The 15,331-nt window shown below is 35.0% G+C and overlaps 1 protein-coding gene across 2 annotated transcripts in view; it reads right to left on the bottom strand.

Annotated features, from left to right (window-relative positions):
* The window catches only part of ZNF280D (zinc finger protein 280D), a 94,455-nt gene that overhangs the window by 26,257 nt on the left and 52,867 nt on the right, over positions 1–15,331 (bottom strand). For both annotated transcript variants that reach the window (XM_007453688.1, XM_007453689.1), the window contains exons 16-17: positions 10,530–10,648; positions 10,343–10,379 (exon numbers count right to left, since the gene is read on the bottom strand). In XM_007453688.1, the coding sequence (XP_007453750.1) occupies positions 10,343–10,379; positions 10,530–10,648 (156 nt within the window). The remainder of the gene's footprint in view (positions 1–10,342; positions 10,380–10,529; positions 10,649–15,331) is intronic.

Genomic DNA, 15,331 nt, shown 5'->3' with positions numbered 1-15,331 from the left:
ACTGCCAAATCCCGTTATAAATCAGGCTCCCTTAAATTCATGCCAGGAAAAGTGAAAAACTTAACTGATCTCTCTGCCTCTTGATGTTTTCCACTCTAAAACATGCTATCATTGCCAAATTAATCTTACTAATAGACCGATTTATGTCATTTTTGCTGAAGTGTTCTACTGCTCATATATCATAGAAATACTACTCTAAGACAGGGAGGCTAGATTCTGGTCCCAATGCTACCACTCTATCAGTTGTTGCCTGCTCTCCTGGGGAAACAGGGTCTTCACATTGAAGCTCAGGCCCATCCAGCCACTGATACTTTATATAGTAAAATAGGAAAGTACATTTGGAACCACAAGCACAACCAGGGAAGCAATATAGTACTTCTTAGTTTAGCCTCTGAAAACAGACTACCATAATTTAAATTGAGGCTCTTAACAGCTATGTGACCTTGGGCAAATGACTTATCTGTACCTCAGTTGTCTCATCCCTAAAACTGGGACAGGAACAGTGCATATCGCATTAGTTTGTGAGAATTAAATGACTGGATAGGGCTTCCCTGGTGGCGCAGTGGTTGAGAGTCCGCCTGCCGATGCAGGGGACACGGGTTCGTGCCCCGGTCTGGGAAGATCCCATATGCCGCGGAGCGGTTGGGCCTGTGAGCCATGGCCGCTGAGCCTGCGCGTCCGGAGCCTGTGCTCCGCAACGGGAGAGGCCACAACAGTGAGAGGCCCGCGTACCGCAAAAAAAAAAAAAAAAAAAGAGTGGATAAATGTAAAACATTTAGTGTATGTACTCAATAATTGTTAGCTCTTATTACTGCCATGGGTTAGAATCAGGAATCTAATCTTACTGTCTAGAATTTACTTAAGTGTGCCACACAAGCTCTTAAAGCTTTTTACCTCAATATCTTTAATGTTTTGAGATTTTTCTGCCATACCTCCTCCATTCTCAAACAAAATACATTAGGTATTAGTTTTGATTGCTGAGCAATTTACCCTAGTATGAAATAATCTACCCACTTCTGAAGACGTGGGTATAATTTGGTCATCAGGGAAGATAAGAGTAAAAAATCATTCTAAATGGACAGAGGAAAGAACTAGGTAAAGACAAAGACAAAGAGAAAAAAAATATTTATGTGTAAAAATATGAAGCAAAAAATAAGACCATAAGTAGAGGCAGAAGTCTAATGCCAGACTCGGGCTATAATTTTGGTATTTTGTTTTTTTATTTTGTTGGCAATATTGAATTAAGCCCTGAATACTTAATTTATAATGTATTCGCAAACTACCCTCAGAATCGGGAGACTGAAAAAATGGTAGTAACCTCAGAAACACTGGCAGAAGTTGGTACTATTTGCCCTAAATGAAGGACTATACCAAAGTTTCATTTATCTTTCCCTTTCAATGGGTTTCCCATTACTTCCTGCTTACCAGCTATCAAAGGCAGAAGTCCAAAATGCCAGAAACCACTATATTTTGATGCACAGTTCCTACTTGCTAACTTGCAATTACATACCAGGGGCAAATGTATTGCATCCACTTTGAAAAGGAAAAACTATCTTACAGTTACTAAAGATTTGGTTTGAGGCAGTAATGAGACAGTAATGTCCGTGGTAGGATAAGAGAATCTAAGGACATGATCCCCCATTACCTCCAATCCCAGTTACATTTCAAAAGGTTAGAGAAAGAAACAAACCCAAAATAAATTCTGTGTATCTCATAGATGAGATCAGTTTGTTTTTTTTTTCTGCTAAACCAAATACATGAAATGAACACACTCTGACCATTTTGAACATTTAAGACTCTTACAACTTGGATTATGACCAGAGCCAATAATTCCTCCAAATAAGTTCACAACTTCACAATAATGGAGTGATTCTTTACATACTCTTCAATGGAAATAGAGTTAGTAGAAGTAAACATTTTTAACAGAAATATTATTTTCAAATATAAAACATTTTTTAAAGGTTGCCATTCTGCTCTTAAAAGAGCTTACTTTCTGCTTGCATTTATGAAAGCTAATTAATGACTTATTGGTTTAGTTTAGAGTGGTATAATAAAGTGGTATTTCTCTTTGGACCAACTCCAGATTCTGTTCTGGTGTAGCATTTCACAAAAATCACATAATCTAATATATACATGGTATTAGGGGTTTAACTAATTATGAAATCAGTTTACTATGTGGCCCTGTGAAGACGTAGATTCACTGTCTCCATTTCCGACTGCCTATTCTGTAATTACCCTGGTGGCATGAACTATGTCTCATTCATGTTTCCATTTCCAGCACTTGACAAAGTCTTGCATACAGAAGGCAGGGAATCAATGTTTGTTGTCAATGAATATGTGGAAGGGTTATCTATATTATACTATGAAAGAGCCATGTAGTTAGCACTGGTGCTAAGTATAAAGTTCAGCAGCCAGAAATACAACAGAGGAATTCACAGCTTCAAGGAGAGTCAGTTTTACATTTTCATTTTTTTCCTAGTACTCTTTAAATTAGGGGAATTTAATAAAATATAAAAGACATTTTTATCTATATAACACATTTTACATCTCTTTCAAATCTTCAAAACAATCATGTAAAGATTATTTACAGATGAATAAACTGAAGTAACTTAAACATAAAGTGAGAGAGCTGGGTTTTGAACTCTGATATTTTGACTCCAGTCAGTGCCCTTACATTATACTTTGCTTAGAACAAAATTGGAAGTCATTGAGAGAACTAAATCAACTTTTTTTTTTTTTTTTTTGCGGTACTCAGGCCTCTCCCGTTGCGGAGCACAGGCTCCGGACGCACAGGCTCAGCGGCCATGGCTCACGGGCCCAGCCGCTCTGCGGCATGTGGGATCTTCCCGGACCGGGGCACGAACCCGTGTCCCCTGCATCAGCAGGCGGACTCTCAACCACTGCGCCACCAGGGAAGCCCTAAATCAACTTTTAAAATCACTTCAAACTGTGGCTTTTAGAACATTTGATTCAGTCAATAAATAGACATCTTCCAATAAGTAGACAGGTTTTCCAAGCTTGCGTTATTATGGATTTACTATGGATTCTTATGCTCTGAAGACTGCTAGAGGGAAATACCTATTCTCAACTTTTTGTCAAGAAAACAAACCTTGTAAAATTTAAAACTTTACTTCCATTCTATGTAATAATTCATCTATCCAGGTAGATATACAGAAGAAAATGGAGAAAGGGGGGAAAAAGGGAGAAACATGATAGAAAAGAGCAATTCCATGACTGAGTTACAATCTAATATCTGAGAAAAGCAGATTAAAAAAAAAATCATCTCAAAGGTCTACAAAAGAAAACAGCCACTTTACTAGCACAATTACACATTTTTCATAAGTTTAGTAGTATTAGATAAGTAGCCAAGTGGAAATGAATGCCTGGCAATAATTAATAAAAGGTTTTCTTTAAAAAAGAAATTCTGTAAGCTAAAAAAATAAAAATTTTCCTCCTAAGCAGAGGATTATGTACCAGTTTTCAACAAGGGTGTTTGTTGTTTCACAGTCTTTAGATAGGAAAAGTCAGAACTACAATCAAATTCTGACATTTGAGAATTATGAGGTGCAATTGAACACTGTAATAAAATGCCATCCATCCAGCAGTTTGGAGGAATATACTCCAAGAACTATGAGCCAAAATTATAAATAACCGCAGTACAGTTAGTACAGTTAGTGGATTGCCACTAAAACTCTCAATGATGAGAAGATTCCACTGATATGTAGTTCCCAGGGTCTCCTGTAAGTAGCAGCAGTAATAACAGTACTAACAGCAATAACAGCTGTAGCAGCAGCAGGAACAGTGGTAATTAGGAGTAATATTAGCAGCAGCAGCAGCTAGAGCAACAATGGCACCAACAACATTCATTTATTGAATGATTTTTTTTTGTCAGGCCAGTGCCAAATAATTTTAATTAATTATTTAAATAATTTGAATTATTTAAATTAATAATTTAACATCCACAGATTATCTCTATTTCTTGTAGCCATCCTGCAAAAAATTATTACATACCTTTCACTAATGAGGAAGATAAGGTGAAGTAATTTTCACAAGGCTACAGAGCTGGTTAGATATACAACCAGGATTTAAACCTGGACTGCCTTATTTTAAAGCTGTACTCTTTTCCCAACACTACACTTCACAGAAGTAAGGATAAAGATACTTTTCAGTGTGGAGGATTAAAAACAGTAGATTCCTACGTTTCAGTAAATGATATAGAAAAAGAGATCACAGTAGCTTCTCCATGTTTGTAGAGGAACGTATGGTCTTCCAGGTGGGCAAATACCAGTGACTAGAGTGAGGCCGTAGAAGGATCTCAAAATCAGAGATGTGGGCTGAAAGATGAGATGAACCACAGTGTGGTCAGTATAAGGCAGTATAATTTAGGGGAAAAAATGATTTATACTATTTTTAAAGACAGAAATTACTAAAATGAACCTAGGATTCATAACTATTCCCTAAAACTACAAGTTTATTGAGCTTCAGACACCAAAAATCTAATTTTATGACTAATACGTGCTTCAAACAATTAGCTCTTAAGAAAGATTTACTGGGTTAGGAAAAGGAAGTTAACATAAATGATTTGTGAAAATGGTATGAGATGGTTAGAATGAAAAGCAGGCTGAAGATTAGGATAATTCTATCTGAATAAAATGCAGGCAGAAGTAAAATTATGAAAAGTAATGAGTAACAATGATAACTTTACAGCTACATAGTGCTTCCTATGTGACAATCACTTTCTAAGTACTATATACATATACTAACTCATTTAATTCCCTCTACACTTTATGAACAGGTACTGTTGTTTACATGCGTTTTACAAATGAGGAATGAGGCAGAAGTCTGTAACCTACCCAAAGTCACACATGTTCTAGTAAACAGCAGGGTAGGAACTCCAAACTATGCAATTAACTGCAGAGCCTATGCTCTTTAAGCACTACACCATACTGTACCTTTAAAGGTCTGAGAGGGTTTAAAATGAAGCTGGCTATCAGATCATCTAATCTTAGTATGAAAGAAGTTCTCCTGAAGCTGTTTAAGTAGGAAGTAAAACTTTACTATATAAGAAATTCCTTAACAGATAATAAAAGGCTGAAAATAGTCTCAAGAAAAGTAGGTAAGTGGGTAGATTGATAAGCTAAGCATAAGGAGTTACAGAGAAGCTAGAAACAGATAATGAGAGATTCTTAAGCTTCTTAGTGTGAAATCATGTAAAGTAACCATACTCTCCAACAAAAATATCTCTTGCTGCTATAATCAGAGGCAGAATAAACTAATAACTGGTCTGTCTCTGTTATGCACTTATTATATTTTACAAACATAATAATGAGGATATCATTTTTCTGATATAATTTCTTAAAATATGAAAATATACATTGCTAGCCTCTAGTTACAAACACTATCTTACAAATGATTCATAAACATAAATGAAATGTCTAGGAATCCATCTTAGGCAACACTACACAACTACTTTTTATTTCCCAGTTCATAAAATTTGAAGGATTACTCCAGATCAGTATTCTACACACTATTCTATGGAGATTAAGAAGTGAATAAGTATTCAAAGAAAAAAATTCTAAGGTCAAATAAATATTCTCTTAGACATTCACAAGTCACATACAGCATGAAAAAGCCCATATCAAAGAATCCATTTAACTTTAACTTGCATTGCCTAAATTTATTTGACCATGGAAACTTTTCCTCCCAACTTATAAATTATGGACATTAGTTGTACAGTACAGAACCTGGGAAAAAATGACCTACTTACCTTCTTTAATAGAAGTATAAGAGAACTACTTTTACAAGAGCCTATGAAAGAGTTAAATGTGCTGAGAAGTAATGTGAACATTTAATTTTCTCAAGGTCAAAGAGTCCCTGTTTCTGCTACAGGGAATAGGATACGTGGCATTCTAAATTTATCTTGTCATAAGAACAAATTATGACAATGTAAGTATAACCAATATTGAATAATAGAATCTCAGAAGTCTAGAACAAGTCAGCACTCACATTTTACAAATAGGGTAACTGAGGCTCCAAGAACACTGCCACTCCCCTGGTTTTCTTTCTATACCATGGGCCACTCCTCAGTTTCCTTTACCAATTCCTTCTCATCTCCCTGACCTTTTATTGTCAGATTTCCCAGAGCTCAGCCTGTGGACCCTGCCCATTCTCTCTCTCTACTGTATCCTTTGGTGATCTCATATAGTCCCATGACTTTTTTCACTGAATTTTAAATTTTGGTATAATTGTATATTCACATGCAGTTATAAGAAATAACACAGAGAGATTCCATATTCCCTTTGTGCAGTTTCCCCAATGATAACATCTTATAATACAAAATAACAGTAAAAAAAATTATAGCACAAAAGCGTAAGCAGGATGTTGACAGTGATACATATACCAACCTTATTCAGTTTTCCCCAGTTTTACTTGTATTTATTCCCATGACATTAAATATTTACAGCTTAGAACACCCCCCTAAATTCATACAGGTGAATGCTTATGACATCTCAACTTACATATCTAACAGATATCACAAACTATGTCCCAAATCACAGTCATCATCTTCCCTCTCAAATCTATTACTTCTAGTCTTCCCTATCTCAGTTAATATCAATGCCATCTTTGCGGTTGCTCACACTAATAACTGGAATAATCCTCAAAACTTTCTTTCTTCTACACTTCACATATAAACCATCAACAAATTCAAAACATGTCCCAAATCAAAACTCTTATCACCTAAACTGCTAGCAGCCTAGCCTAAATCCCCACCATCTCATACCTGGATTATTACAATAACCTCCTAATTAATCTCCCTGATTTTGTCCTTGGTCTTCTACAGTTTATTCCGAAGACAGCAGCTATGGTAATACAGACACTCTTCTGTATTTAAAGGTTTTCGTTGATTGTGGTTTTTATTGAGGTATAAAACACTCCACTATTCAAAATGCTGTAATAGCTACTTATCTCATAGTAAAAGGTGAATTCCTTACAATGGTCCATAACGTCCTATACACATGGCCCACATTACCTTGCAAGCCCCAACTCCTACTATTCTCCCTCTTAATCACTTATTTGCAGCCAGACCAGTCTCCATGCAGTTCTTCTTTCAGGTGTTTACTCAAATGTCATTTCTCTGTGAGACCTTCCCTGACTACCAAATTTTAAATGGCAGCCTCCAAACTCCCACCCAGTACTTCTTATCCCCCTTCCCTATGTTATTTTTCTCCATAGTATTGACCACTATCTAACATACTATATATTTTATTTACTTTATATTGTCTGTCCTTCACCACTAAAATGTTCGTTCTGTGAGGGCAGAGATTTCAGTCCATTTTTCTAGCACTTAGAAGGGTGCCAGGCACAAAGCAGATGTTCAAGAAATATTTGCTGAATAAACAAATGAGGCCCAAAGAGGTGAGGAGTTATACCAAAATATCATAAAAATAGGGCAAGAATCCAAGTCTCTGTAGTTTAGCAGTCATTTTTTCTCAAAATAGCGATGGACTTAAACTGAACCAATCTCATTTTTTTTTCCAGTGGTAACCAAAAGCACACATGCATGAAATGGCAATTTCTGATCAGGTGAATAAACTATTTAGAATAACCTGATGGCAAGGAGGGATTAGACTCAAGCTAAAATTCATTAGCACAAAATTAAAATATGACCAACTGCCTATAATCAACAAGTTTTGTACTAGCTGCCTTAGGTGTTTTATTTAAATTATCTTTTTAAAAAGGAAGTTATAGGTGATAGAACTTTAGGAGTTTAAACTTTAAGAAAATGAACTTGATACTACTATAAAACAGAGTCCTATGGAAGAACACAAAGTAGTACTCCTACATTGCTATATCAAGAATACAATTTCCCATATTTTATAACTATAGCCAAGGTAGAGCAAATATCTATAAATGAAAAAGGAACTTATGTTAAAAATGTAAAGAAGTTGTTTCTGGACAAAATTTTTAAATTAAAAAAAAAAAAAACTGGGTAGAAAGAGGGTGAATGACAAAACTTCCTAGAGACAGATAAGGAAATAAAGACTAGCATAACACCAAATTCACCTACTGAGAGACAAGCCACTTCCAGAGCTTTTGAAAAATTATTCATTTACCGTAGAAATTAGTTTGGAAATTTAAAACTAATGTGTTCAAATTTTTTGATTATTAATTGCAAGAAGCACATTATATAATAAGTAGTCATCTATACTGGCTTTAAATCTGTTTCAAAGTAAAACTGAGCAAGTTCTGACTTCAGAGTAAAAAAACATGACTGAGTCATATTTCCAGAGCCTGCCTAACCCTTATGGCAACTAAGATCACAAAAGGTATTTTGCATGTCATTAAAATTCAATAAGTTGGTAGAGTATAAACAGTGACCTTTCAATTGTGCCAGAGGAAAAAAAGCAAGATGCACTAAGTAGATACAGCTCTCAGTGTGCAGGCCAAATAATAGGGCTTCCATGAAACAATAAAGGCAATGCTCCTATTTATATGATTAAAGCTACAGCTTTCATATGAAATTCTTTATTAGTAAATAATTCCTGAGGCACTTAAACAACAGAATTTTTATTAAAACAAAATAATAGCATCAAAACTGTTTATTAGAGCTATAGTCAATGTAACTAAAATAAGCAAATGTCAACTTTAAAAAATATATATATGTGGAGATATGTTTTATATATGATAGAAACAAGTGCATTATTGGCCCTTATATTTTTTTAATGTTACCACTACCCAAAGGAACTATTAATAGCTAAGTAGGTATTATGTATTAGATGTACAAATATGCAACTTTAAAACTTGTTTTACTGTATAAAAAAATAAAACTAAATTTTAAAAAAGCCTTGTTTTAAGGTCTCCAAGAATAGGTTTTGTCAATTCTTTACACCTTAGAACTCACAATTAAGATAATATTAATAATAATAATCCCGAAATAAGAATGGATATAATCATGTCTAACACTCTGAACAACAGCCAAATTAAAAAGCTATAAATAAGCAGCTATAGGAAATCTGTAGAGAATTCTAGGGACTATCTTGGCGTTCTTAACAAAACAAAGCAAACACTAAACAACAGTTTTAAAGAAAAGAATATAAAAATAGACATCAATACATTTGGAGAACATAAAACCAAGCTATCAAAATTAAACTAAATTTTTTAAAAATAAAAAATCTGATAATTGATGCTGTTAAAAAACTATGAAGTTACTCCTGGGTAATACATTTTAAATAACAGTAAAAATAAGTGAAATTTTGGAACATAATTGTAGAGACCTGTTGTTCCAAGGATATGAAAAATAACCATTTCCTAATAACCGGAGCTTTTGTATTCCTTGGATGCATTCATGCTAGAGGAAGATTAAAGGGAAGCAGCCAAAATGACTAAACTTCAACTGGGACACTGAAGCACAGATTTGATTTTCTTGGCCAGAAGTAACCCACAAGCTTAAGATCAAGAGCCAAAGCCCCCAGTGGGAAGCTGTGCTCTATTTGGTGGGCCTTGATACCATCTCTGGCTATATCAACATCAGCCTCATGGAAGGCCAGCCATGAGAGAAGGGAGTCTCCCCAAGATCTGATTTCCTGAGACCACAACCTAGAGCAGGTCCCACAGTCAAATTAGTCACATTCCTTGGAAAGAGAGAACAGGCATCAGTTGTGTCCATCGAAGGCGGACACTGTCCAGGTGTACCCTGAACATTTTTTGAAATCTCTGGGCTGCTTCTCCATCTGAAAAATAAGAAAAATAGCACAATGACAGACAACGAATGAGGAAAAAGACAATCATCTGGCCTAAAAAACTTAAGACTTATAAGAAATTAAGAAAGCAGACAAAACAGACAAAAAGACAAACAGCCATATCATTTGGAACATATTATTCTGAAGTCAAGTACAGCAGAGAAAAACACAAATTATTTTAAGCAAAGTAAGAAATGACCATAGCAACAAAAGTTATTTTTGGAGAGAGCCAACCGGAGGAAAAAAAACGTATGTTAAGATATGTCAACCTGACACAAAGATAAGGTGGAATAAGAATCTAGTCCCATTTGAAGCTGAAAAGAGCTGAATAATGAGAGCTAGTGTCATGAACTTGGCTGCTTAACTGCCTTTGTGTAAGAAAACATCTCAGAACTTTGAACTTAGGAAATTCCAACTTGTCTTGCACCAGGTCACGAGCTCCATAGAGCAGGAACCTATTTCAACAAGCAGCTTTAAAAAAAAAACAAACAAAAAAAAACAAAATACTTTAATATTTTTCATTTCTGTTAATGATACATTTAAAAATGCAATAGTGCTAAAATCCATCAAAGTAAAATGCACTGAATAAAAATTAAACTTACTCAGAAAGATGTTCAGAAGTTGGGATACAAACAGAAACTGAAATTAGAAGAAAAGTATTATATTTAAAACAGCATATGAAATATGATGAGTGAGAAAAATGATTTAGTAAAGAGCACATACTGTGGCTGACCAATAATACCGGAATAAATATCAAAAATCCAAAGTAAAACAATTTTATATACGTACCTTTCTCTATTACAACTTGACAAGCATGAGTTTCATGTTGACTTAAGTGTGTAGCCATATTATCTAAGCCAGAAACATCAGTTAGGAAATCACAATTAAGGCACACTAGAGTAATGCCCCTATAAAAAACAAAGCAAATAGTATAAAAGAAAATGTTTTTATCTTTTATGAAAATCCACACACCAGTTCAATGAATACTTTTCCGTGATTTGCTTTTTGTGTCATAACTGTCTTTCCAATTTTTGTTATATAAACTTGATATAACTGAAATGTTTCTCTAGAAAATGTCATAGTCATATTCAAATTATACTACCATTTATTTACAGAAAGTATTTTTGCTTTATAAACTTTTCTCTCTCATACCAGTTACTGAAAGCTAAGAGTCAAGAGACCTACAGTCCAGGCTTGGCTCCACTAACAACATGGGTCACTTTGACAAGTCACAGTCTATTTGTGCCTATGCCCATCTGCAAAACAAGAGTTCAGTATATATAAATGTACAATATATACATTAGTCAGTGTATATTTACTAAGGCTGTCATTACACATACTGTACTACTAGTGTACTGTATTGTGAATACAATGACAACCAAAAAATACGGTCTGTGCTCTAATGGAACATTTATCTAGTGTTTATCTAGGTGAGGAAAAAATTAGAAATGTGAAGGCTTTAAAAATAGATCACTGTCGTAGCTGCTATCGTTGTATACTATGTGTTAAAGATTTTCCTATATATTATTTAGTTTATTCTCACCACAAGCATCCAAGGTTGGTATTATTCTCATATAACACCGAATTAACTGAAGTAGCTAATTCACTATTGAAGTCCAAAGTCTGAGTTCCTCAGCATCCCAGTACTCTGAACTGGCCCACTTGCCTGGACCTAAACTACTTGTTCCCTTAACAAAACTTCACTGAGTACTGTAGTTCTTAAATATGTAATGATTATAAATTTTCAAAAAGGTTAGAAAGCAATTCCCATAGTCATTAATACATTTTTTTTGAATTCACGAATAGTTTTTATGCTTATTGGATCAAACTGTGCAGCATTTGCTATTTGAAGTATTTAAACATAATTGGCGTATTATAGTATGTAAAATTGGTCTTAAGACTCTAATTTAAAATGTGTTTAAACTTTTAGCTTTGAGTTTTATTTTAAAATATTAAGCCTGCAAAAATATGTGAATGTTTCAGAGAACTTAGAAAGCCACTATGTTTAATTTATTATGTTTATTAGAGTTAAGCACTTGGGAGCTTGGGGTCAAGCATCTGAAGAGCTGTTTAAAAGAAAATCAAATATATTAAATGTATAAATGATGTTACATTGTTTAAAGGTAAGAGAAGTGTAAATGAGACTTTAAAATAAAAAATTCTAGTCTGTTCAGCTTAAATGAACTTTATCAAACATTATTTAAAGGCCCGCTTGAAAGTGATATTTTAAAATAAATCTATTTACTTATGGTTGCGTTGGGTCTTCGTTGCTGCACATGGGCTTTCTCTAGTTGTGGTGAGGGGGGGTTACTCTTCCTTGCAGTGCGTGGGCTTCTCATTGTGGTGGCTTCTGTGTGGAACACTGGCTCTAGGTGCGCGGGCTCAATAGTTGTGGCTCGCAGGCTCTAGAGCTCAGGCTCAGTAGTTGTGGCGCACGGGCTTAGTTGCTCCGCGGCATGTGGGATCGTCCTGGACTAGGGCTCAAACCCATATCCCCTGCCTTGGCAGGCGGATTCTTAACCACTGCACTATCAGGGAAGTCCCGAAAGTGATTATTAAATGTACTAGATTTCTAAATGGAATATTTTTAAGCTTAAGGGAAGTTAAGATTTAAATACTTAAATTTAATAATTACAGTCTTTTTCTATTGACAAACTGCCCTCAACAGACACTAAAAGTAGTCTCAATGGTAAGTAGCTAAATGCCTATTCCACTCGACATAGTTAATTGGACCAGGGATGGAATGTCTAACTCAAGCCTTCTCTGAACAGGGATTTGTAATTGGGATATACAATCACATTTCTTGATCTGGGAAAATGTGGGAAGCTAGGAATACTATGTTTGGGTCATCAACAGAGAAAGCTGGTCTACACAGAGAAAGGAGAATGGAACCCATGTCCAGAGAAAATAACAGAAACAAAATCATCCTGCTTCAGCAGGTCAGACTAGAAAGAAGCCGTGTTAGTAACTGATGGCTTTCTGTTTCCCTCGTATGTTCTGGCTGTATCTCTTCCTTCTAGGGGTCCATGAGGGTCTTTGGAATCCTGCTAATGAATTATTTTTGCTTAGGTGGAAAAAAAATAGATCATGTAATGTGATCATTGTTATTGTCAGTTTATTAACAAAGCATAAATACATTTCTGAAGTTCATCACATACGTTAAAATTTTAAATGTTTTACCAATATAAAATACAAACAAATAGCATACCTTAGATTGACTTCTCCCCTAAAGCTCTAGTCTAACAGTCTGCTGTATATTTTCCCCTAGATGTCATACTGGCACATAAAAAACTGACCTTCATAAAACTAAAATCATGTACTTCCTTCCCAAATTAAGTTATCCTGACTGGCCTTTCTTATGATGCCATTTCCTCTGAAAATAAAGCTCAACCTATAGTTATCTCTGTCTCTTCTTCCTTGAACAGTCAGTATGTCAAGCATTTTATATCAACAATTTATTGAGTACTTATTCTGTGCTAGGCTAACAATTTTAGACATACCATCTCATCTAAATCTAAACAACCCATAAAAGGTAGATGCTATAATTTATCACCTTTTTAATAGAGGATGGAGTTAGCTTAGTAATTTACCAAGGACACAGAGCTGGTAATGATCAAGATCAGGTTTGAAATCAGCACTTTCATTCCAGAGCCCAGTTTCTTAAAGATGATATAATACTATTTCACCATTCTAACCAAGTCCTTACTAGATTATTCATAACTACCACAAAAGTCCTAATCAATAGGATTCATGCATCTATAATTCACCCTATTGTTAAAGGTGAGAAGAAATTCAACCTTCCTTCAGTTTCACTCAATTCTATATAAAACATCAAAGGTTGTCCAGTGCCCTCCAAAATAAGTCCAAACTCCTTAGCCTTATTTTCAACGCTTTCACAATCTGGCTCTAAGCTCAAAACTACTACCCCCAATTTCAATATTATCACTATAACTTCAATGCTCCATTCATTTACTACTACCATTCCCCCTATGTATGCCTTCTACTTTTTCATTTCTGCACCTCTATTCATGTTATTCCAACTCAAATGCACCTGTACCTCTTCTATCAGTATAAACAATACTCATCCTTTAAAGCCAAGTAAACTAACACCTATGTAGATCATTCCAAGTAATCTCGCTCCCCTTTGGAAAAAAAACAACCATCATTGCACTTATTAAAATCCCTCTTGTTTTATTGTGGTTATTTACATTCACCTCTTATCTACCACCCAATAAAATGTACATTCTCTGAAGGTTGGTTCCAAGACTTCTTCATTATTACTATTATCTTTACAGGATGTGCTACATTATAGACCTAGTAGATACATAGTAAATAGCTAAAGAACAAATATTCCATTCCAATAAAAGAATAATTACAAAAATTATTGTTCTATACAACTATAAGTTTCTATGTTCCATTCACAGAAATAGGCAAATTTTCAATCTGAGACTTATTCAAGTTGAGAGAAAAACATCCCAGAGCTTTAAAATCATATGATTTACTTAAAAACCAAACACACAACTGAGCTTAACAACAGTGAGGTGAAAATCAAAAATCTCATCTTTTGAATGCAATAAAACTCTTCATTCTTATAAAAATTTTCAGTATAGGCAACCTCTAATATAGCTTAATCTATTTCCTTGAATTCAGTAAATTTTTTTTTTTTTTTTTTGTGGTACGCGGTGCCTCTCGCTGTTGTGGCCTCTCCCGTTGCAGAGCACAGGCTCCGGACGTGCAGGCTCACCCCTGCATCGGCAGGCGGACTCTCAACCACTGCGCCACCAGGGAAGCCCAGTAAATGTTTTAAAATTAGTACTAATATATTTTTAAAACTGAACCAAATTTTTCTCTCCCTGTGAGCTACTGGTCCAACATCATAGATGGGACCTATTGTCCACATAAGTCATTTTCAATGCATACATTAATTTATTCAACAAATATTTACTGGGTGCCTAATCACTATCAATGCCTGGCATAGACAAAAATCCAAACCACACACGTTCTAGTGAGAGGACACAGAAAATAAACAAAATATACAGTGAATGAGATGATAAAAGATGATCCAGAGAAAAATGAAGCATAAAAAGGAAATAAAGAGCACTGGGGTAAAGCACAGGAGAAAGGATATAATTTTAAATCAAGTGGTCAGGGAAAGGCTCACTCATCAGAATAAAGACCCAAAGGCGATAAAGGAGCTAATCGCACAAAAATCTGGGAAAGAGCAAACTAGTCACAGAGAACAATAAGTACAAAGGTCCTGAGACATAATATCATCCCCTCTTCCATTTTTTCCACTAACCCAAAATATCAAAACAAGTATTGGTTAACCTTATCTGTATAGATTAGCTTGGTGCAGCAAACATACTGATATTTCAGGTAGCAAAGGCGACATGAGCAAAAATAAAGAGCAGTGGGGTCTAAAGAATTCAGAAGAATATGAAAAACATGGTGCTCAGTGAATTCTGAGTTAAGTGTGTGGTAAAACCAAATTCTCAGTGTCTTCAGAAATATTCATCAACAGTTCTTTCTGCACAGTAAGCAAGTTGTACACTTCTCTTAATTTGAAAAGGAAAAAGAATTATACAGACTAC

The sequence above is a fragment of the Lipotes vexillifer genome, unplaced genomic scaffold, assembly GCF_000442215.2.
Source record: "Lipotes vexillifer unplaced genomic scaffold, Lipotes_vexillifer_v1.1 scaffold1516, whole genome shotgun sequence".
Classification (NCBI taxonomy): domain Eukaryota; kingdom Metazoa; phylum Chordata; class Mammalia; order Artiodactyla; family Lipotidae; genus Lipotes; species Lipotes vexillifer.
This window is presented reverse-complemented; position numbering and strand designations above follow the sequence as displayed.